The following is a 25,940-nucleotide window of genomic DNA, read 5'->3' on the forward strand; positions in this document are numbered from 1 at the left end:
TTGAGGAGAGGGTGTGGCGACTCGCGTGTGTGTGTCTGACTGTGGAGGAGAGGAGAGCAAGCGGAAAAAAAGGTTGCGTGATTGAATTGAAGTTGAAAAATTTATGATTCCATGGACCCCAACCCAAATCCGGGGAAAAAAGAGGAAAAGTGGTACGGAATGGGAGAGAGAAAGAAAAAGAAAGGCACATGAGGAAGAGGCTGCCAAGTGCCTCAAAATGTCCTTTTTGTTCAGCCCTCCCACTTTATTTTGACTTTTATAATTTGCATGTAGAAAGAAGTTGAAATTGTGCCTAAAGATGTTTAAATCTCACTAAAATATGTGTGATCTTGGCCTGTCTTGTCTATAGTATTTCATTTGATCATTAGTATGCTTAAAGACTGAAAAAGGAATATATTGTACTGGCCATTTGCCAATATACTTAGAGGAGTATTAATTATTTACCTTTCTTACATGGTAATGACAATCTATTTCATATTTTGCTTCAAAATATTTTGTGGGGATGGGTCATGGCCTGAAAAATGTTGGAAGCCCTGTTAAGGTAGGATACGTCTCTTATCTGAGTTGACTTGACTTTGTCAGTGACTGTTACTGAAATAAATTCACATAAGTTGAAGTTGCTGTTGGCCTTTATTTTTACTCTTCATTGTTGCAGATGGTATTGCTTGGCATATTGTATTTGACTGGCAATATAAGCTGGCATTTAAATGGTTTGCTGACAAGATAATACTACTCCTTCTCCTCCTCCTTCCACTATACTCACAACTTCATCTCCTCAGAGTCCATCCTTCTTCCTTCCCTCCTTCACCAGCAGCTCGACCCATAATTCTTCACCCTTGGCAAGTCAAGAGACAACTGGACCGTCTGAAGGAAGGGAAAGCAGTGGGGCCAGATGGCATCAACCCCAGACTGCTTAAGAACCTGCAGAGTTGTGTGGTATCCTAACACCTGTTCGACAGAAGGTCCCAAGGCTGTGGAAAACTTCTTGCTTGGTCCCGGTTCCCAAAAAGAGTCACCCAGCTGATCACAGTGACTACAGACCTGTAGTTACGTCTCATGCCATGAAGACATTTGATAGATTTGTCCTCAAGCCCGGGCTGTTGGCTGAGAAGATGAGGAGAATGCAAGTGCATCCACCACTGGTTCTGTGGTGTTTGGATTACCTGTCCAGCAGACCACAGTATGTGCCCCTACAAAGCGGTGGACTTCCAACACAACACTGGTAGTTGCTTCCTACAGAAATTCTCTGATGACACAGTTGTTGTGGGCCTAATCATGGAGGAAATGAGGAGGAGTACAGAGGGACAGTTAAGGATTTTGTGGTCTGGAGTGGTGAAAATCACCTTCGACTGAATACAATTAAAACAAAAAGGAGATGGTAGTGGATTTCAGGGGGGGAGGAGGACTCAGCCGACACCAATCATTATCCAGAGCACCGAGGTGGAGAGCGTCTCCAACCACAGATACCTTGGTGTGCAGCTGGACTGGAAGTGCCAAATGGAGGTGGTGTATAGGAAAGCCGACTCTCTTTTTTTTAAGGAGGCTTAGATCATTCAACATCTGCAAACCCCTACTGTACAGTGTGTACCACACCATTGTAGCCAGTGCTCTGTTCTTCGTGGTGGCCTGCTGGGGGCAGGTATCCGTTCAGCTGACGAGAACAGAGTCAAAAAGCTCATTAGGAAGGCAGGCTCTGTTGTCGGCTCTGTACTTGATCCTGTCCAGCAGGTGGCAGGTGGCTCGCCAAATTGAAGTCAGTAATGATCAACCCTGCACATCCACTCCATGTTCTGGAGGTGATCAACAGCAGCACTTTCAGCAGCAGACTATTGGCACCAAGATGCAAGTCTGAGCACAGCAGGAAGTCCTTCCTACCAGCTGCTATTAGGCTGTTCAATGAACAATGGTAGTGAGAACAGACTTAACAAGTGTCACACTCATATATTTATTTTTAATTTACCTATTTATTTATTGTCTTTTAACTTTGTAACCCTGTGGTCTGACGGTTGCTGCAAAGTTATTACTACTGTTGTTGTTGTTGTTTGTTGTTGTAATGAAGCTGCCGTGAAAATTTTAATTTCCTGTTAAGGATTATTAAAGTTTCTATCTATCTATCTATCTATCTATCTATCTATCTATCACAGTCATGTTTTTCTATAGCATTATGTCAGTAGTCATGTTGTGACTGTAGTACAGAGGGGCGCATTTTGGTGAGAGGTTTCAGTGGTATGTAGGGGAGAGGGGAGTGTCCATGTGACATTGGAGTGAGTGTTGTAGTGACTAGTGCCTATATTGAAGTGCATATTTGTTTTGCCTCAGCCAACATGTACTACTGAGTGTGTGTGTGTGTGTGTGTGTGTGTGTGTGTCCGCATGCATGCGTATATGTGTGTGCGTGAACGTGCATGTGTGGGCAGGGTGGCCTGGTTACATGACTGACTCCTGGCCTGAAAAAGTCTCCCAGTCTGACCCTGCTCTACCAGGTGAGCAACCAGACGCCCCATACTGCTCACAGAAGGCAAAATGTAAATAAATATGAAATCTAAATAAATATATCTGGTATCCACAGTACATATGGTGTCATAGAACAGTGGGTACTGTTGTATTTTTGGACTATTGGCATCAACTTTTGACATCCCTACGCAATTTTAAATGTTGCTGTTTCACTAATTAACAGACATTTAAACTTTTATCAAGGATCAATATGCATATTTACATTTTTTTTTAATGTAGATCATTGAGAAAAAGTATAAATATGTGTGAAAGAAATATTGCTTGTGCCACCCGTGGCCAATGGGAGTGCCACCTGCTTACCTGCTGCAGAAAATTCTCATCTTACACTTAGGTTATCTGGTTCTATCTGGTGGTGTTGGTGGACCTTTTCTTTGTACTTTCCTGATTTCTAATTTTAAAGAATTAAGACCAAAATTTGTACTCCTTGAGAAATTCATGGAAAAGGTCTCTCTATCAAAATTATTATTTCTAAAGTAAGTTGGTCAATTTTAATCTGAGAACATTTTGAATGAGCTACTTGTCACAAACGCATAGAGGTGGGTACAAAATCATTGTAATTAAGTAAGAGTACAGTTACTCATCCAAACATGTACTTAAGTATGAATAAAAGTCACTTGGTAAGAAATCTACTTTAAGAGTAAAAGAGTGTTCAGTTAAAAAAAAAAACAAAAAAAACATACTTGTGTAGTAGTTGCATTTTTAGTTTGGTCTATTCTCATGCCATGTGAAAAAGAACTGTCAACTACCAGATCTAAGTGTGGCTAAGGGTTGCTCTCCGCAGCCTCTGATTCAGTTATTTGACCTTCCACTGCTGCTAGCTAGGTCACCAGTGTAACTGGGGGCTGAAAAGGTCACAGAGCAATATATTCCTGTGAATCCATCATATGAAAATCATAAGCTCCAAGCTACACCAAAGATTCATGATGAAACAAGTTGAAACTTGCAAGTACTAGTTAAAGAATCTTGTTTGCAACATTCTAAAACCTGGCAGTTTATACCAGTGACACTAGACAGTATATACGGTATATATATACTTAAGTGTTTCTGTCAGCTTTCTGTAGCTGGATAGTTTGTAGCGTTTGTATACGGCCTTCATAGGAGCAAGACAGCAGAGTATTATTTATAAATTTTCCCTGATGTGGCATTTACCGTGTCAGCTCAGGAAAATTTAGAGTTTATTATTTTGAAAACATTAATTTATCTCAAGGTGACATTGTGAATACTGTGTTATCGCCATGGTTACAAATTTACAAGAGGGGTATTACGCTGTTGTACTTCCAATGAATGCAACTTAGTGTCTAACACACAGACACACACTATAACACTATTCTAAAACCAGGTTAACCATCACAAAGGGAGAAACAACTAATAATGCAACATATAAATATTTGGACGAATGTGATGAGAATAGATGACTGTTTTAAAAAATACTTGAGTCATAGTAATAAGTACAGCCCACAGAAATACAGAGACACAGAGATGAAAAATATGCACAATAACACATTTGTTAAAGTTTCATTTTCATTCATCTTTTCAGTCCCCTTGCTTCCAAAATGGCCAACCTGTTTTCTGCTGGAGCACTTCCACTGTATCACCACACAGTGCCACTATGGTCCCATACAGTGATACAGTGGTAGTACAATTGCAGAGAACAGTTCCGCCATTTTGGAAATCAGCTGGCTGAAGACAGTGATGAAAGTTAGAATAAAACTAATGTTGTTGTGCATCACCCAGATTATTTTTTTTACCTATTTTCCAGTATATACTTACAGCGTATTCATGCCATTGTATGAAGAAAGCAAATTATGGAGCTGGGAGAAGAAGGGTAATATTCTGGGAAAAAACTTATGAGATTAAAGTTGTAAATTTACAAGAAAAAAAAACTAAATATTCTTTGAGATTAAAGTGATAAAGCTACTAGAAAAATGTCACAAATTTACAAGAAAAACTTGAAAATTCTGAGATTATGTCACAAATTCATGAGAAAAAAAATACATTACATCACAAAAAATACAATTTCTTATAGTTATCTTTCTTATACTTTTACACTTCTAAAGGAAACACATTGCTTCACTTTGCAAATGTGGATCAACCACACACTGCAGGTGCTGGCCCTTGACGTGTACCATGCCTGCAGCTGATGACCTCATCAAGTTATACTTTGCAATAGTATCTGTATGCTGTTTTCTTCTGAATAGCCCCAAGTCACAGCAATGTTTATTCAAAGTCCAGATGCTTACGATGATATTGTGATTCTGGGCTACAATCACCAGGATTGCCTTTTTGCTAAATCCCTTGTTGCTAGTATAAGAAAAACTATTTTTGTTCTTGTGAGTTTGTGACTCTGTAATATCAAAATTTGCAAGTTTGATGACTGTGCTGTCTTGTCCTGCACTATGCAGTGCTAAGATTTGAACTATTAATTGGTTGGCTGATTGCTTCAGAGCCAGATGCCTGGTCAGAGGCCTGATTGACTTACATCTATTGATCATATTCTACAGTGAAATTAAGCTCTCTGGAGGACCCAGTGATCAATAGGCTCACTGGTGGGATCAATGTTCAAAAATTACATGGTAACACTGTTGCTCTCTTTTGGTCTCTTTGGTAGCTGAGAAGGCCAGTGTCAACATTGGTATTTCATAATGATAGCTCTTTGCAGTGTTAATTTCATCAGACGAGACTAGACTAAATATATTCGTCAACGATGGGTTTTTTCATGACGAAAACAATACGAGACGAAATCAATACCCTTAAACACTGACTGTGGCAAAATTAACACGCATTTTTGTTGACGAAAAAAGAAGAGACGAAATCTACTTCATTAAATAAGAACTTAATAAAATATCTCTTTCCTTTTTCGTCATAGACTTTTAAATTACAATCCAAAAAGTGCATTCATTGGATGCGCATTAGTTTTTCTCCTCCTGCGATGCTGTGTGCTCATGCCGGGATGTGTGTGTGTGTGTGTGTGTGTGTGTGTGTGAGACTGAGGAGCACACACCCACCGGTGCTGTCTGAAGCGTAGCGCGGCGAGAACAAAGTTAAAACCTGCTGCCAATCAATACACAGTCATTTCACGTGTTCACCTATGTTTCAATAAATGCATACTTGCCAACTCTCCCGATTTTTAACTCTATCTCCCGCAATGCTCCCGGTCAGTAATTTCTCCCGCTAATCTAGCGATTTTACAGTTAAGGAAACAAGTCAGATTGCGGGGGTATTTGTCGCAGTATCTGGCCATAGCTGCCAACACTCCCGTTTTTCCCAGGTTTCTCCCATATTTTAGACTCATCTCCTGCTGCCCTCCCGTTTTGTCTTTTCTCCCGGGAATCTCCCGTAATTTACAAGCCCCAATTTTGTTTGTTAATAATAATAAGAAGCGCACAATAACAAAGGTTTTATTTTGAAAGCTCAGACCGGAAGCCGCCGCAGCTCCGTTAGTGTAACAGAAGCTGAAACACACGGCGCAATGGCAGGTATGATAAATGTATTCCTGCCTGAACCACACTGAACAATATAAGATAAACTTATTATTCCTGATTTGAGATGTGGTAGCTACGGTGGCCGAGAACCGCCAAACGCGCCGCAACGGCCAAATGCGTCTCAGTTACAGAAACCAGCTTCAAGCACAGAAACGATCCAAATTCACAAACTCAAACACAAGTCTAAACGAGGTGCAAAAAGAGGAACGTGGTGCAAATGAAAAAAAGGTGCTGCAAAAAACAAAGACAACTTCGTCATCATCAAACGCGCTGCAAATACAGATACGATCAAAGCACAAAACGATTCAAACCAAGAAACCATCTTCAAAAGAAAAACGCTTCATAACTCCAAACCTGCAGGGGGCGCTCTCAGCGTAATAGCTCAATGGAGAGACACACGGGATGGAGAGCGAGATAGAACAGCTGACTGAAACACGGTGTTTCAGCATACAGCGGGAATGGTAATGTGACATTTATTCAATTATATTTATATATGTTTATATCACTGTACAACGCTGCACATTACGTGACGTTTGTTTTATCATATTTTACACCAGACGTTACAAGGCTGCACATTTGCATATAGATTAGCCTGCTTATTAAGATAAGATGATTAGAGATTGATATAAAACAAAAAGGTGGCCGAGAACGGCCAATCACTACAAATAAAAAAAACGCTGCAAATTAAAAAAAAAAAAACACAAAACCAACGAAAAAAAAAAAACACTGCGATGCAAATAGAAATGAAAACAGTGACGCAAATGAAAAAGCAAAGATGCAAACAAAAAAGCCACAACGGAAGTGAACCGGGGTTTATTATTACCGATGCACAGGTGTGGCAGCCCTGCACACACAAAGCTGGTACGATACTGCTTCCTGGGAGTCCTGCAGAAAGAGCTGGATGAATACAAGCTGTACTGGAACACTCACACCATCCGTCCTGTTCACCAATCCCGGTGCCCATCTGGTAAACCAGAGGCAATGTATCACGTGCCTCACAGGTGAGTATTGATGAATGATCTTTACTTACAATATTTTGGATTAAGTTATATAAATATATGCATCCGGTCTCCAATTTTACATTGACACATTTAATGTTAATTAAATAAAAATTGAAATAATGTGGTTCTCTAAAACTTGTATACTTAAATGCACTTAAATATTTTTTAACATTTTGATTATGAAAAAATAAAATTCACAATAAATTCTTCCCTCATGCATGGTGCTTTTCTCTAATATTTGATACTTAGTTTAAACTATGATCATTGCTTGTCTTTGGGTCTCTGCATCCTTATCCTGTAAGAATCTCTGGAGATAATTAGCATGACCATGAAACTAAAACTTAAAACAGGAAAGCTAAACTTTCTTGATGTGTTGCTCAATGTGGACACTTTTCTGTACTTGCTCCTAGATTTGATGGGAGGAATTGCGGTTTCCCAGCATCTGCTCAAACCCTGAACCACATCACCAGCATCATGCCCGTGCCAGCAACTCCTGATGGGGATGAGCATGAAACTCTCTTCGTAGAACTGCAAAGACAGGGTGGTCTAAGAGCTCCTTTGCAGTGGGAATCAGCTGTGGAGAATTACATCACCCTGAAAAGCATGGCTGGTCTTTAAGCCTTTTAAGGACATATTTGGCTTTATTTATTTATTTATTTATTTATTTTATTGATAATTTGTGTAGTATTTGCTGTATGTCATTTCCCTCTCTCTCCTATCACTTCCTGCCTCAAATAAAGGTGTCTATGCCTGAAAAAAGAGCAGTCTGTCTGCAGTATTTTTATTATAGAAACAAGCTGAAGTTGCAAACCCATTCCTGACAGTACATAATAATACAACAAAAATATGTGGTGTAGAGGGAAACCTCTGGAGGAATGTGCAACTTAACTTATAAAATTACAAATGTACAATGAAATATATAACAAAAACAGATTTAAAAAAAACTCGCACACACCTCTCTTATACTAGTTTCCACTAGTCTACTACCACAAGTTGTAAAACTGTCTATGGACACCCAAAGCCAGGGGAATTCTTGATGCCCAAGTCCATGTTGGCTTTGAAGGCACTATAAGTGTCCAAAAGAGGAAGCTTTAGAATGTTGATTTTTCGTCAGGGGTCTGTTTCACAAAGCAGGTTTAGTGAAAACTCTAAGTCTGTTAACCCTGAAATGAGGGAAGCTCTGAGTTTTCCGTTTCACAAAGGGAGGTAACTCAAAGCAGAGACAGAGGGGTCACTGTAGCCCGACGCTTCCCCGTTGCCATGGTGACTCGTCAAATCGGTCTTTTCGGTCTTCTTCTTCTTCTTCTTCTTCTTCTCTCACACAAAAAATACACCTGTGCATCGGTAATAATAGGCCCCGGTTCACTTCCGTTGTGGCTTTTTTGTTTGCATCTTTGCTTTTTCATTTGCGTCACTGTTTTTTTTTCTATTTGCATCGCAGTTTTTTTTTTTCGTATGGTTTTGTGTTTTTTTAAAAATTTGCAGCGTTTTTTTTATTTGTAGTGATTGGCCGTTCTCGGCCACCTTTTTGTTTTATATCAATCTCTAATCATCTTATCTTAATAAGCAGGCTAATCTATATGCAAATGTGCAGCCTTGTAACGTCTGGTGTAAAATATGATAAAACAAACGTTAGCTGTTACGCTGAGAGCGCCCCCTGCAGGTTTGGAGTTATGAAGTGTTTTTCTTTTAAAGATGGTTTCTTGGTTTGAATCGTTTTGTGCTTTGATCGTATCTGTATTTGCAGCGCGTTTGATGATGACGAAGTTGTCTTTGTTTTTTGCAGCACCTTTTTTTCACTTGCACCACGTTCCTCTTTTTGCACCTCGTTTAGACTTGTGTTTGAGTTTGTGAATTTGGATTGTTTCTGTACTTGAAGCTGGTTTCTGTAACTGAGACGCATTTGGCCGTTGCAGCGCGTTTGGCGGTTCTCAGCCACCGTAGGTAGCTGCATCTGGATCAATATGCATATGTATTTTTTATTTTATTAGAATATGTCAGGCTTTATTTAATACCTATTTTTATTTCAGATCAGAAAGGTGGGTTTCTTATGCTGTACTTCTGGCAAAAGAGTGGTTTAAAAATATATTGTTGCATGTTATGCTTTTTTTTTTTTTTATCTTGACTGTTTTAAAGTCCTAAAGAGTTGTTTAATCATGTTGGTTCATAATAAAATAAGCAAATTAGAACATGGATGTATTTCTGTGAATATCAGACCAGGCACCTTTAGCAATGTAGCATTCCTAATCATTCAACATGTGGAGCTACTTCATCAGGTAATAATCACATAAACCTTAGAGATGAGTGAAAAAAGACTAAAATGAATCTATGGGTTAGACTAGATTTTGTAATTAACATTAGTGTCAATCTGCATTCAAAGACTAAAAAAAAGACTATTGACTAAAACTAGACTAAAATACTTTGGAATTTAGTCGACTGAAACTAGACTAAAATGCCAAGACTTTTCGTCGACTACAGTGTGACTAAACAAAAAAGAATACAAGTTGACTAAATATGACTAAAACTAATATGGGCGTTTGACACAAGACAAAGACTAAAACTAAATTGAAAAATAGCCGATGAAATTAACACTGGCTCTTTGACATTCAAATTTATTTTCAGTGTTTCAGTGTTCAATTCAGTGTTTAAAAAAAAAGTTAGATCACTTCTTTCCTTGTGTTTATATCTTTTATCTTTTTCAATTTTAGTTAAAAATATGTTTTTGAGAGTCATTTTGTGAATACAATACACATGAAGGGTGAGGTGAAAAACAAGATTTGCGTTCAGCAGTGGTGCTCCTGATGAACCATGCAGATCAGTCATCAGAAATATCCAGTTTTTAATAAAAAGCCATCAATGGTTTGCCTTTTTATTGGTTTAATCCTAGCTACGACAAAAGCAAACATAAACAAATACTAAGGAGAAAAAAAAGATCCTTGCATAACTCTGTGATTTGATGCATTTGATCAAGTTTTTCAGCCACATGTACTTCAGTTTGTTTTCGAGAAGGCCTTTGAACAAAGCCCAAAAAGGCGTTCTCTGTGTTGTATGGATATAGGTAGAGTGATAGCAGTAGCATACAGTTATACAAGCTTGTTCAGTTAGACACACACACACACACACACACACACACACACACACACAATCCCCAGTGAACAGATCTATGCACTCAGCTAAGTGAATTGTTAAGTGAAACGTGGAAGAGGGACAGAGAGACAGAGAGAGACTCTGAGTGGCTCAGGTAAGAGGGCAGCATTCGAGGTGGAGGGTGTGGCCGGATGGACAGCCCCCAGAACAGATGTAACATGAATGGAGTCTGTTTTATCCGTGATACAGAGGGGCCTCCACGTATTGCTGGGAGAGGCCCTAGAAACCTGACATTGTCAATTGCCTAACCTTACTTATAGCTTAAGAGAAAGGTGCACTTTGTAAATATTTGTTTACATTGGCTGAGCCTGCAACTATATATTCTCTTTTGTTTAAATTGATTTAACAAATCAAAAGAAAAAAGCACTCTAAGGCAAACAGAAGTCAAGCAGGTGTTGAATAGCCAATAAAAATACAGTGCATTCAGAAAGTATTAAGACCCCCTTCTCTTTTTCACTTTTGTTATGTTGCAGCTTGATGCTGCAATCATTTAAATTCATTTTTTCTCTCATTAATCTACACTTAATACCTTATAATAACAAAGTGAAAACAGAATTTTAGAAATTTTTGCAAATTTATTAAAAAGGAAAACCAAAATATCCAGTTTTCCTTTTACCAGTTTACCACCTGTGGTAATTTAAATTGATTGGACATGATTTGGAAAGGTACACACCTCTCTGTAGAAGGTCTCACCGCTAACAATGCATATTAGAGCAAAAACCAAGCCATGAGGTCAAAGGAACTTCCTGCAGAAATCAGTGACAGGATTGTTGCAACACACAGATCTGGGGAAGGCTACAAAAAAAATCTGCTGCACTGAAGCTAAGAGCACAGTGGCTTCCATAATTCTCATATTGAAAAAGTTTGGCACAACCAGGACTCTTCCAAGAGCTGGTCGCCCGGCCAAACTGAGCAATTGTGGGAGAAGGGCCTTAGTAAGAAAGGTTACCAAGAACTCAATGGTCACTCTGACTGAGCTCCTGTGTGGAACTGGGACAAAGTTCCAGAAGGACAATCATCACTGCAGCTCTCCACCAATCTGGGCTTTATGGCAGAGTGGCTACATAGAAGCCTCTTCTCAGTGAAAAACACACGAAAGCCCGCTTGGAGTTCTGGTCTGATGAAACCAAGATTGAACTGTTTGGTCTCGATTCCAAACATTATTTCTGGAGGAAACCAGGCACTGCTCATCACCTGCCCAATATAATCCCAACAGTGAAGCATGGTGGTGGCAGCATCATGCTGTGGGGGTGTTTTTAACAGCAGGGACAGGGAGACTGGTCAGGGATGAGGGAAAGCTAAATGGAGCAAAGTACAGAGATATCCTCAATGAAAACCTGTTCCACAGCACTCAGGACCTCAGACTGGGCCGAAGGTTCACCTTCCAACATGACAATGACCCTAAGCACACAGCGAATACAACACAGGAGTAGCTCAGGGACAACTCCTTTGGGGGGAGGGGCGTTAAACTGTGAAATAAACACTGTGTTTGTTTTTAAGTGTCTCCCATGATTGATTTGGAGAGCTTACTTATGTTATCACACATCAGGCAATCTGGTATGACACCTCACAGGCGCTCGCACGGCTTCACAAATAACAGCAACAACAAACACTCAAAGCGCCTCTGTCCGTCAATGTCTAGTCAATTGTTATGGTACACAAAGGGTTAACAGCCGGCCTCTGCTAGAAGTCCCGCCTCTAACCTAATATCGCTCATCGATTGGCTCTGCCGTTTCTTGCTAATGTGTGATTGGCCGTCCCCACTGTCACTCCATGTGGTTGTAAAAAGCGCTGGAGGACGCGCAAGAACTCAGTTAAATTGCCTGCTTGTCTTTCTTTAGTTGCCTTTAACTTACAACATTACAGAATTATTAAATACTTGTAGTCAGTATAGATATTCATATATGCAGTATAAACATTAATGTCAATCCCTTACTAGTTTTTATTTTTTCTGATTATGATCATTTGCTTGTTTATTTGATTAGCTCTACATGACGTGAAATTGCAGTCATAAATGCAAAAAACATGAACTTTCAGGGACGCCGCCTTGGAGCGCTTTTACGTCCCCACCAATGTCAAAATCAAACCTCACTGATTCTTGGGAATTTGGACAAAACAGGTTTTTATTTTGAGAAAAAAAAGTGAGTTAAATTACAAAATCTGAAGGTATGTCATTATAGGCCAAGGTCTTGGCTGTTCAGCAATGTGCTGGTGCAACCGCCTCATTTTGCATTTTTTTCATAAAATAGTAACTGTAATGCTTTTTTTAATTTGAAAAACATATTTTTGTATTAAAGAGACTAATACTTTAATAATTCAACAGCACCAAAGAAACATATTGTAAGCATATTCATTTAAAACAAATATAACTGCCTCTGACGGTGGTGACAGTGGCCTCATTACAACATACATTTCCAAAATTTATACCACTCAAGTCAATGGCTTCTTGCTTAACAACTTTATTTAAGTATTTGGTACAAAAAATAACAATCCTGAGCTCTGTTATAAGCATTTTTCAGACTTCAGTCATCACCGTCAGACAGAAAACCTGACGGTGGTGACGTCTGACGGTGGTGACAAAAACCTACTCTTTCACATAATAAGCATTACCCAGCTTGTTTTCGCCCTGTTGCTACCTGCATCAGACCTCTTCTTAAAAAGTATACATTTATTCCATAATCTAATGTAATATTTTTTATACAAAAGTGACGGTGTTGACATGTTATGGTTGTGACAGTAGCAGTGTCCAAAAATATGAAGAGATTTAAGAGAAAATAGCAAACTTACAGGAGCCTGAGCGGTCTTGAAGCATGCAGCAGAGCTGAAGTTTGAAAAGGGCTCCTCAGGAATCTAGATGACCTTGTAGTTTTTTTATTATTATTTTTTTTAAATAAATATCTGATGATGGTGACGAATATGTGGGACACATTTTGAGCAACCACAAAATAATAGTAAATATTGTTCAAAACTCATTGTTTGTAGTTTTTAATACATATTATGATGTACTCTTTCATGTGATAAATATATTATTCAATGAAATTATTACTTTTTGTTGTTTTAATCAAGTTGAAATGATTATCTCCTATCCGAGGACAACTAGTTTTGTAGGCCATGAGCCAACATATAATCATTAAATTAAAAAAAAAAATAAAAATAAACCTATAAAATAACCTTACAAATGTGCAAAGGACCCCCTGATTATGCCCTTGATTCATTTTATTCATTAAAATGTTGTAAATTTCCAGCAGAAATAGCATTTTTCTTAGTGGGACATGATTTGTCCAAATTCTCAAGTATCAGTGACCTACACCCTTGGACGAGGCTATGTGCTAATGCTGCTAATCAACTAGCTAAGAGTACAAATGTGGTTATAAGTATTATGCTCATCGGTGTTGCGAGTGTCAGGGGGTCCCTGGAAAATTTTGACCCCTCTAGGGGGTCCCTGGGCCAAAAAAGTTTGAGAACCCCTGTCCTAGAGTGTCCCAGCCAGAGCCCTGACTTGAACCCTATCGAACATCTCTGGAGAGACCTGAAAATGGCTGTCCACCGACGGTCCCCATCAACCTGACCAAGCTTGAGAGGATTTGCAAAGAAGAATGGCAGAAAATCCCTCAATCCAGGTGTGCAAAACTTGTTGCGTCATACCCAAAAAGACTCAAGGCTGTTATTGGTGCCAAAGGTGCTTTAACTATGTACTGAGTAAAGGGTCTGAATACTTATGTCAATGTGGTATTTCAGTTTTTTCTTTCTAATACATTTATAAAAAAGTTCTTCAATTCTATTTTCACTTTGTCATTATGGGGTGCTGAGTGTAGATTAATGAGAGAAAAAATGAATTTAAATGATTGTAGCATCTGGCTGCAGCATAACAAAAGTGAAAAAATGAAAGGTGTCTGAATACTTTCTGAATGCACTGCATATGAACAAAATTGCTGGCACTGCTATTACTAACAACAGTGAACGGGTAACTTTTCAGTGTCCTGGGAATCCATTTCCCCCTGGATGACAGATTGTTTGTTTATGTAATAGTTCAATGTAATACATATTTAAACCTCTAAATCTACATATTGCACCTTTTAATTTCTATGAAAATGTCACAGACATTCTCAAAAGTATACCTGGTCCCAGTGTTTGGAACGTGGCCAGCCAGCCACCTGGCTGTCTGCCACAGTGAGCAAACCCATTAGATAATGATGCTATTAACAGAAGTTGACCATGTAGGAGCCTTCACCTCCCAACTGTAACCCACTGCTAACAATGCTGCTTGATAAGGGACAACAACACCTGGGGGGGGGAATCAGGCTACATAACGTAGGGCTTGCACCAGTGCCACTGGTAGGCCACTGACAGGCCTATGCTCCAAAAGAGTAGAGACACATGCTGATAACTGAGCACATTTTTTCTGTTGTGGATCTGTGGGGATTTTAGGATTAGGAAGCAGGTAGGCACATTATGTAAAGTATAATGTGTATGAATACCAAGAGGATGGATTTAACTTGCTCCTATGCTTCAAACCTCAAGGTTAAATAGATATGATTTGATTATTCAGTGTCCATTAAATGTTTATGTGTTGTCAAGCTGTGTCATGTTTTTTGCGTCATAAATGTATGTGAGCTTTGGACAGAGGGAGAAGACACAGTCACACATCTACCTCGTTCTGTGAGGACAAATGTGAATTCTGAAAGATCTATCTTACATTTCCAATGAATAACTGGCAGTGCCTTGCTTGTGCTGTGTTAGCCTATCATATTATGGATTAGACATTTTTGAGTGTTACGTTAATGTTTCTGCATAAATGTCTTAAATTAATCTCACAAGGCAGTTCTCTTCCTCTGTGTGAAAAATTGGGTTAGGTTAGGAAATAATACACTTGATATCTCACACCGTCCCCATCTCCAATTTCGGTAGTACGAGCGGCTTTTGTTGTGAGTTTTCGCTTGAAAAGGCATTGACCCACGTCTGTTACTGAACTGCCAAAACCCTGAAGAACAATCCGCCTTGACTGAGGTTCAGGGTTAGTGTGAAACCATGTGACAGAACCTGACGCCCGGTACTGGGATTCAGGAACTGTCAGACTTGGTCCAGCCTTATGGAGTCACCTCCTCCCCTCCAGTCATTACATGTTGCAACAAATTTGGGCCTATTCCTATTACTAAAACTATAGCTGGGAGTGCTTTTATGGGGTCAGTGGGGGGGATGGGTCCTGTTACAAGCTCCTGTCCCCCCACATTCCCCTGCTATCAAAAAGGTCCGGTAACCGGTTTGTGTTTAAGGTTTATAATTGCAGGATAGGGAGGCGTTATATCCTCCATCCTACTCATGCAAGGTGGGGTGGGGGTGGGGGTCTTTAGGGGATCTTTCTATATTTTTTGTCTGTCGGGCAGGGTAAAGGATAGCCTATTTGGTTTAGATTTTAGGTTGCTGATCTCAAAATGGCCGCCGCTTGAGCAGACAAAATGGCTGCCGGGCCAAGTAGCGAGTTGGCTACTGGCTTAGAGTTAGGTTGAGGTAAAATTGAGATTAGGTTAGGTTAAGGGTTAGTTTTAGGATTAAAGGTAGTGTTAGTATTGGTAAAGTTTCTATCCTTTCTGTTTACTAAGGTCTGCGTGGTCTCAAAATGGCTGCCGCATGGGTAGACAAAATGGCTGCCGGGCTGAGCAAAAGATTGGCCACTGGCTGGTTCGTGTGGTCTCAAAATGGCCTCCACTTGAGCAGACAAATTGGCTGCCGGGCTGGGTAACAAATTGGCCATTTTGGCTAAGGTTAGGTTTAAAGTTGAGATTGAAGTTAGGGTTAGGTTTAAAGTTGAGATTGAAGTTAGGGTTAGGTTTAAAGAAAAAGGTTAAGGTTAGGGTAAGGTTAGAAAATGGAAGAGAAAGTACTAAATCGCGACCTTCCTCTCTCCATCACAGGTTTCGGTTTGTAGATTTGGGATAGCACAGCCTGCTCTTAAAGGCAATGGCACCTGGCACACTCATTGGCTTAATTGGCGTAATGTCCAAACCACGCCTATATAGCGGGTAGCGCAAGTGTTTTAGGGATAACAGCAGGTGTGCAAGATAGCAACTTTTGCAGGGGAACACCTCTTACACAATGCAAAATCCCCAAATAACGGGTTTAGGGACTCTGACGCAAGATAGGGCCCATTGTGTTTGGTAAGTTGATTGATTGCATTAATAATTGGTTGTTGTTGTTTTTTTTTGTTGTTTCAGTGTGGTGCTTGAGGTATTAGTAGCTAAATGTAGGCTGGTGCTGAAGTTTTTTTGGGTGTATAATCCCCTTGTTAGGCATAGTGGCGTTACCCCTTTGAGTTTGTCGAGTTAGTTTTTTTTTTCCAGAAGTTGTGTTAACTCAAATATTTGAACAATTATTAACACTGTGTACCTCCACATTTTTACTTAGATTGTTAAAATAGAGCCCAATATTTCCACTGCCAGGGAGTCCTGGTCAGTTCTCCTTCACAGCACCAGATGATGCAGTGATCAGTTCTATATTCATAGAAAATACTGTTGATGATACAAGGATACAAGTGTACAAGGAAGTTTATTGGTCATTATACAACATGTTGAATAATGAAATTAAAGTGTGGGTCCCTCTTGATTGATTAATTGATTGTATAGAAAAAAATTATTAAGCCTGGAGGAGTTCAGATGGTGCATTTAGTAGTCCCACAGCCTGAGGGAAGAAGCTGCTCTGTAGTCTGGTGGTACGGCAGCGAATACTTCTGTATCTTTAGCCTGATGGCAGCAGGGTGAACAGGCTGTGGCTGGGGTGGGTGTTGTCTTTTAGGATCCTTTTGGCTCTGTGCAGGCACCTCACCTCCCCGATATCACTGATGCTTGGTAGATGGGTGCCAATGATGTTTTGGGCAGTTTTAATCACTTGTTGCAGAGTCTTCCTGTCCTGGGCTGTGCACATCCCATGCCAGTTTGTGATGTTTCCAGTCAGGATGCTTTCAATCGCTCCTTTGTAGAAGTTGACAAGAACCTGTCGTGGGAATTTTGCTTTCTTAAGTTTCCTTAAGAAATACAGCCGTTTCTGGGCTTTTTTAACCAGGGCAGAGATATGTGAAGTCCATGTCAGGTTCTCTGTTATGTTGATTCCCAGGAACTTAAAACTGCTTACTTGCTCCACCTCAGCCCCATTGATGTAGACAGGGTTGTGTGTCTTTTCCTCCTTTTTTCTATAATCAACTATCAGCTCTTTGGTTTTGCTGATGTTGAGCAGAAGGTTGTTGTCTGTGCACCATTCTGCAAGATGGTTGATTTCCTCCCGATATGAAAACTCATTGTTGGAAATCCGGCCGATGATGGTGGTGTGATCTGCAAACTTCACAATAGAGTTCTCTCCATGTCGGGGGTTGCAGTCGTGGGTGTACAGCGTGAACAGGAGGGGGCTGAGCACACAGCCCTGGGGCGCTCCGGTGTTGAGCACTAGAGTGGAGGAGGAGAGACTGCCAATCCGAACTGACTGGGGTCTGTTTGTGAGGAAGTCCAGTATCCAGTTGCAGAGAGTGGTACTGATGCCCAGAGTGTTCAGTTTTCCAATCAGCTTCATGGGGGAGATTGTGTTGAAAGCTGAGCTGAAATCAACAAACAGCATTCTGATGTAGGTGTTGCTTTTCTCAAGGTGAGTGAAGACTGAATGGAGAGCAGTGGATATGGCATCCTCTGTGGATCTGTTGGTTCTGAATGCAAACTGCTGAGGGTCCAGACTGGCAGGGATGTTGTTCTTTATGTGCTGGAGAACCAGTTTCTCAAAGCACTTCATCAGGATGGGGGTGAGTGCCACAGGGCGGTAATCATTTAGATCAGACACTGCAGACTTTTTAGGCACAGGGATGATGGTGGCTGTCTTGAAGCAGGTGGGAACACTCTCCTGTGACAGCGATTTGTTGAAAATGTCAGTAATGACATCTACTAGCTGGTTGGCACATGTTTTTAGTACACGGCCAGGGATGTTGTCAGGCCCAGCAGCTTTACTCATATTCACTTTCAGCAGGACTTTCCTCACATCCACTGTGGATACTGACAGTGGCCGGTCCTCTGGAGGCGGAGTAGACTTTACAGCTGACTCTCTGTTGAGGAGGTCAAAGCGAGCATAGAATGTGTTTAGCTCGTCTGGTAATGTGGCCTCACACATGATGGGAGCGCTCCTGCTTTTGTAGCCTGTCACACTTTTGACCGCCTGCCACAAGTCTTTGCTGTTGTTGGTGTTGAGGTCTCTCTCCAGTCTCTGCTGGTACCTTCGCTTTGCCTCCTTGATGCCAGCTTTCAGTTTTGCTCTGGCAGTGTTGTAGGCTTCTTTGTCACCTGACTTAAGGCCGGATTATGCGTCCGTGAAAGCGAGAGAATCACTCCTTTTTCGCATTTTTATGTTAAAATAGAATTGTACAATTACTGTAATTGTTAATTAATATTATTGTGGTTTTATGTTAACATTATTGTTAACATGATTGTTATTAGCAAATGTAATTAAACTCACAATCTATTCTTGAGTCTGCTTGAAAATGAAAAGCAGGGCTACCTTTGTCAATAGTATGGCAGCAGCACCCAAGTTCAAGCTTAAGCTTAAGTTGTCATTTCACCTGTACAAATTTACGTACATACATCCATGCATATGCACATAATTAGCACAGCACAACTGATAAAAGCAACAAGATAAAACAATAAAAGCACAGCCATGTGAACAATCTGCTGTGTTGCTGCTGGATTTTGGAAAAGGTAAACATTGGCATGGGTTTTTGAGCTCAGCATAGCTCTAGAACAGCATCTGAGCCAGGCCCTTTTCAGACACTATTTGTGCACATTCTATTCCTCAGTGAACCTCCATGGTGGAGCCAGCTGTGGTTGATAGGAGAATTGTGATACAGCTGCAAAGTCTCAATACTGTAGCTCCCATCTTTTACCTCCCCCCACACCACCCTCATCACACACACACACACACACACACACACACACACACACACACACACATCCACATCCACTGCTCCAGTAATCCAAAAACCTCCATGTTCACATCACATTAAGAAAAGATATTTACCCCTTAGGAGCACTGCCTAGGACAATGTCCTGCATCTGGATCAATACACACACACACACACACACACACACACCCAGGGGAACTGGCTGTCAGAATGGGCTCTGACAGTAACAGTAGGACCACATGCGTTTCTGTTTGACTGCCTTCCCCTGAGTAAAAACAGACAGCTAGAGAACATAATATAGACAGATGAGGAACGAGAGACACAAGGTGGGGAGTGAGAAAATTAGATAGCAATAGACTGAGAGAGAATCAGCTACACTGAGGGACCTGATTTAGCTGAGTGTTGCAATTCTCAGCAAGGGATCTAGGAAGGGTATATGTGAGAGAGAGGAGGGGGATAGAGATAGAGCAAGAGTGTGAGGAGAGGAAGGGGAAGAGAGGTAGAGATAGACGGGGATAACGAGAAAGAGAGCGAGAGAGGCATGCTGGCCAGAGCGTGGCAATCTCAAGGAGAAAGGAGGACAACAGCACTTCCTATAATCCTGCAACTAGAGAGCAGCCTTCTTCTACCTCTTTCCATATTTCTCTCTGTTTATCTCTCCTTCCATCCTGCTTCTGTGCCCCCTCCTTCTCCTCCCTCTGTCTCGTCTTGTCCGTTGTTGGTATATGAGTGATCCGGGGGAGGATGTTGAAGTTTCGAGTGGACAGGAGAGTGAGGTAGGTGGAGGGAAGTCAAACTATGGCCTCGAGGTAGTAAAAGAAGAAAAGGGTGGATGAGGGGAGACCGGGAGGTAGGTGGTTGTTTGGTGGAATGGACAGCTGGGAGCTTGGAGGTCAGACACGACTGCAATGCAGTGCCAGCAGGAAACGGAGGAAACAGAGGGGTATAAGCACTGGGAGACATACACCTGCTGTGTATGCCTATGTGTGTCTGTTTTTACAGTAGTTCAGAGAGTATGAGGTGTGTGTTGGTGTCTTGCCACAGCATGTGACAACGTGTACTTCACGTAAGTGTTGTCTATGGCAACGTAGCAGTAAGTAAAAAGGTGAGGCAACTACAGTGTGCAGTCAGCCAAATACCAATAAAAACAAAAATTAACTATGTTATCAGAAAAACAGCTTTAATTTTTTCATGGTGTTTTCATGTTGAATGGGACACTGTTGTTTTGATTTTGTCTCCATCTTTGGCTGATTGCTGGGATGTTTTTAGACTGCATGTCCCACAGATCACGTAAAATGTGTCTCTTCCTGTGTGCCAGAAGATTTTTCTCCAGCAAAGAGCTACCAAACACCCTGTATTTATTACAGAAAAACTAAAAGCTGTCATGAACTAGATATAGGCTAGATGGAATCACTGTTGTTGTATATCCATCTGCAGTAGTGAGTAGTTAAATTAAAATTAAAAATCCTTTTTTTTCCTTTTTTTTCTTTTTTTTTTTTTTGTGCAGTTCTAAGCTCTCTGTCATGGTTCACTGTTACATCAGTGGCTGGCAGGTGCCTGAAACGTACTTGAGACGTGTGATACTACATCTACAATCTACTTTTGTCTCTGTGGTGGCTGCTGTCCCTCTGGTGTGGAGTGATACAGGAAGTGCAGGCTACCAGATCTTTCTGGATGTAAATAACAGGAAAAACTGCAATTTGAGTAAAGCTATCATCTGTGTGCACTTGATATTCATATGTGCATTTTAGTTTCAGAAAGCAACAACTGTTTGATGCTGAACCTTTTTTGAGTGGACCAAGACAGTTATTTTTAGGAATGTTAGCAGGGGGGAGTCCTCCTTAATGGCAGGAGGCTAACAGTTAGCATTTGGAGCATCCAGCTATCCAGCACTCAGTAACAATGAGGGGAAGATAGCACCACTACTGTCCTACAGAACAGCTAGGGGGGAAGTGAAATAATATAATTTTTTTCAAAATGATCGAACTTTACCTTTAAAAAAATCATATTATCATGTAACTTATGTCACTGTATTGCCACTTAGTATTAGATGTATGTCTACTCTGAATTTCGAGGGTTAGGAATTTCTATTCTACATTCTAAAAAGGTGGTAAACTGTATTTTGCAGACAACGTGGTAGAATCAACTGAATGCTGCTGGTTTGTTTCTACCTCTGTCTGTGCTGGCCTGGACTTTTTGTCATATTGCAGACGCTAGTTTCAGCAGCCAGTAGTACAGTGCTGCTCTTATGTAGGTTTGTAGGTTATGCCTGTGCAGTAAGGCAGTACCATATGAGACTGAGGCACAAACGCACACACACACACACACACACATGCAATGAATATTCAAATATCCAGATGCACATGCATCATGCATCATGCACAGTCATTCATTTAGATGCTCATAGTCATGTAACATGAGCAACAACCATGCACTGACTTGCACTGATGTATCAGACTACATGACTTCACTTCACAAATCAGACTTCACTGTCATGGCAATATAGAAATGTCAGTTTTCAAAAAGGAATACACAACAGCTTACAGATTCAATACATACTGAGATGATGATTTATTTGTTGTTTTTTTTTAGTATCTGTTAGTACCCCCCTCCCCTTTCCCACACACACACGCACACACAAAGGCTTGTCATAAAATATAACATACTCTGGTTAGCTGAATGTGGCATAGACTAGAGCTATCAGAACTACACACATGCCTGTTGCCTGACCGCCTTCTTACTTGGCCCTTGTCCCTGTGTCCTCTTTACCTATTTATTACCTATTATTAGAGAAAGTATGTGTGTGAGGAGGCCATACAGATATCCATGGCAGAACCTCATAAACTGGGCCAAATACCAGATACACATACACACACACACGCACACACACACAGTGTGCTCCTGTGACCTAGAGGAAGAGCATGTGGGTTTGCAGCTCCCTTGCAAGCAGGCATCAGACTTCATGGAAGACAGAGGCATAATGAAAGTTGCTCTGGGTGTTGGAAAAGTTTGGAATCATAGAATAAAAAGAGTGAATGGTTCAACTCAGCCAAGTTAAGAACTGAGTGCAGGGGCGCCGTATATGGGGTAGGGCTGTGACTTTCCTCCAAAATAAATTTCGAATTTCGATTGCCCTATAATGTCAAATATTGAATTATGTTCGAATTTTTAGGGTCAATTTTAGTCTATTGTTTAGCCTATTGATATGTACAATATGGGTGTCATTCACGGTCTGTCCGCCAGAGGGCGTTTCAACCATATTAACAAGCGCTTTCCTTCTGAAAGGCACAACATTAATAATGATAATCTGGATGTATTTACGATCGTATTTTAATAAGCACTTTTTGTCGGAAATCCAAAAAGTTTCCACACATCACTTTTGAGATGATCAGGAGCTGTGATTTCAGTCTCCGGGACCGGTTCTGCTGCTCCATTGCTTTCAGCCATGCTGTAAACTTCCTACAGGTGCGCGCTGCACTGATGCATGCCCACACTTTTTTATCCCGCGCACGATCACGCGTAACGTTGATTTGCGTCGTTACGCAACGTAAACAAAGACACACACACACACACACACACACACACACACACACACACACACACACATTCGAACGTGAATTTCAGCAATCGAACGTTATATCCCTCCCTCCAGTTCGAATTAATATCGAATTTCGAAGTTCGTTGTCACAGCCCTAATATGGGGGGAAAGTTAGGACAATTCCAAGGGCCCTTGCCTGACAGGGGTCCCCAAAAATAGGTAAAAAAAATTATAAAATAGGTAAAAACAAATATAAAATTATTAAACCATCATCGAGTAAATATATATGTATATATATATATATATATATATATATATATATATACAAATACATACACATATACACATATACATATATATATATATACACATACATACACATATACACATATACATATATATATATGTATATGTGTGTGTATATATATATATATATATATATATGTATATAGGCCAAAAGTTTGGACACACCTTCTCATTCAATGCGTTTTCTTTATTTTCATGACTATTTACATTGTAGATTCTAACTGAAGGAATCAAAACTATGAATGAACACGTGGAGTTATGTACTTAACAAAAAAAGGTAAAATAACTGAAAACATGTTTTATATTCTAGTTTCTTCAAAATAGCCACCCTTTGCTCTGATTACTGCTTTGCACACTCTTGGCATTCTCTCCATGAGCTTCAAGAGGTAGTCACCTGAAATGGTTTTCCAACAGTCTTGAAGGAGTTCCCAGAGGTGTTTAGCACTTGTTGGCCCCTTTGCCTTCACTCTGCGGTCCAGCTCACCCCAAACCATCTGGATTGGGTTCAGGTCCGGTGACTGTGGAGGCCAGGTCATCTGCCGCAGCACTCCATCACTCTCCTTCTTGGTCAAATAGCCCTTACACAGCCTGGAGGTGTGTTTGGGCTCATTGTCCTGTTGAAAAATAAATGATGGTCCAACTAAACGCAAACCGGATGGGATGGCATGTCGCTGCAGGATGCTGTGGTAGCCATGCTGGTTCAGTGTGCCTTCAATTTTGAATAAATCCCCAACAGTGTCACCAGCAAAACACCCCCACACCATCACACCTCCTCCTCCATGCCTCACAGTGGGAACCAGGCATGTGGAATCCATCCGTTCACCTTTTCTGCGTCTCACAAAGACACGGCGGTTGGAACCAAAGATCTCAAATTTGGACTCATCAGACCAAAGCACAGATTTCCACTGGTCTAATGTCCATTCCTTGTGTTTCTTGGCCCAAACAAATCTCTTCTGCTTGTTGCCTCTCCTTAGCAGTGGTTTCCTAGCAGCTATTTGACCATGAAGGCCTGATTCACGCAGTCTCCTCTTAACAGTTGTGCTAGAGATGAGTCTGCTGCTAGAACTCTGTGTGGCATTTATCTGGTCTCTGATCTGAGCTGCTGTTAACTTGTGATTTCTGAGGCTGGTGACTCGGATGAACTTGTCCTCAGAAGCAGAGGTGACTCTTGGTCTTCCTTTCCTGGGTCGGTCCTCATGTGTGCCAGTTTCGTTGTAGCGCTTGATGGTTTTTGCGACTCCACTTGGAAACACATTTAAAGTTTTTGCAATTTTCCGGACTGACTGACCTTCATTTCTTAAAGTAATGATGGCCACTCGTTTTTCTTTAGTTAGCTGATTGGTTCTTGCCATAATATGAATTTTAACGGTTGTCCAATAGGGCTGTCGGCTGTGTAGTAACCTGACTTCTGCACAACACAACTGATGGTCCCAACCCCATTGATAAAGCAAGAAATTCCACTAATTAACCCTGATAAGGCACACCTGTGAAGTGAAAACCATTTCAGGTGACTACCTCTTGAAGCTCATGGAGAGAATGCCAAGAGTGTGCAAAGCAGTAATCAGAGCAAAGGGTGGCTATTTTGAAGAAACTAGAATATAAAACATGTTTTCAGTTATTTCACCTTTTTTTGTTAAGTACATAACTCCACGTGTTCATTCATAGTTTTGATTCCTTCAGTGAGAATCTACAATGTAAATAGTCATGAAAATAAAGAAAACGCATTGAATGAGAAGGTGTGTCCAAACTTTTGGCCTGTACTGTATATATATAGTAGTTTATAGTTTAGAAAACTAACCTATTAAACTACACTTGATGTTTAACAGTTTGTAAATTGACTAGATGGGTCAATTTACAAATCCATCCAGTGAATGCATTCTGCTACTGTAATTTGCCAGGTGAATCTAAATGAATCTAAACTTGAACTTTGTTTAGAGGCCATGGGTGGACTGCAATCTACCTTTGTAGTGACTTCAGTGCTGGCTGAATACAAATAGTTGGAGCTGTGGTTAACTAGCAACTCAACAGCAGTTGAGTCTCTAGTGTTAGCAGCTAATTTGCTGAATCATCTTTCATTCAGTCTGAGAGGGTGTAAATGAAAGCATTTTACATAGAAACAATAATAAAAAAAAACAAAACAAAAACAGATGATAACCAGCTTTACAGACTTAAAAATACTTTCAGATCATTAGAACACAATATTTATTTTTCCTGACTCATGTTTCCTCTAACACAGAGGTGGGCAAGTCTGAGACCGAACATTCAAAGTTGCAGGAGGCACAGTGCCTCTCATTCAATACAGACTTGAATAGAAAAGAAGAATTTTAAGTAATTTCACTATGATGGTTTTTTAAAAATGGCATCAAGTGTCATGTAACCTGTTGCATGCTGCTGGAGGTATATCTATGTTTAAACCAAGCAACTATCCAACCAAAGTAGTTTCAAATTTAATGTATAGATGCCTGTCTATGGACATGAATTGTCCATTTTTTTTCATGGCAGCATGACTTTCAAAGTAATATATGTCAATCGTAAATATGTTTTGTGCCTGTACCACATGACCAGTGTTTGTTTTCACAACGTGACTGAGACCCTGTCCAGTACTCGGTTTTGGGACCAAAACCTAACCTTTCCCACATGGATCTATGGTTTTGCTGGCTAAAGATTCCAGAATTTTGCAAGTGGAAGTGGCTTTAGCTACTGCTAATAAAGGAGTTGTTGTGTTCATGGACACATTTTAAATTTGTGTCCATAAGCATGAAAAAAATGGACGATTCGTGTCCATGTGCATGAATCTGTAGATTATATATTGTGGCTCACATGAGACAGGCCTGAATTATGACATTTTTTCCTTTTTCTTTGCTTTAAACCATTTTTGAGGCCTCATTTATGCACTTTTTATACATTGCCGTGTCATTGACTGGTTTTTCTCACCATGGGCAACATGGAAGATTACTTCAAGGTGGAATGAGTGGGATTTGTCAAGGGCAGTTTGTAAACACAGCTAGCCACTGCTCAGCTAGCCGC

General features: G+C 40.5%; 1 protein-coding gene across 1 annotated transcript in view; it reads left to right on the forward strand.

Annotated features, from left to right (window-relative positions):
• The first annotated feature begins 16,198 nt into the window (after positions 1–16,198).
• Positions 16,199–25,940, forward strand: part of plekha6 (pleckstrin homology domain containing, family A member 6) — a 159,188-nt gene continuing 149,446 nt past the window's right edge. The window contains exon 1 of the mRNA XM_030051586.1: positions 16,199–16,298. Within this exon, the coding sequence (XP_029907446.1) occupies positions 16,237–16,298 (62 nt within the window). The 5' untranslated portion in view covers positions 16,199–16,236. The remainder of the gene's footprint in view (positions 16,299–25,940) is intronic.

The sequence above is a fragment of the Myripristis murdjan genome, chromosome 5 (assembly GCF_902150065.1).
Source record: "Myripristis murdjan chromosome 5, fMyrMur1.1, whole genome shotgun sequence".
Lineage (NCBI taxonomy): Eukaryota > Metazoa > Chordata > Actinopteri > Holocentriformes > Holocentridae > Myripristis > Myripristis murdjan.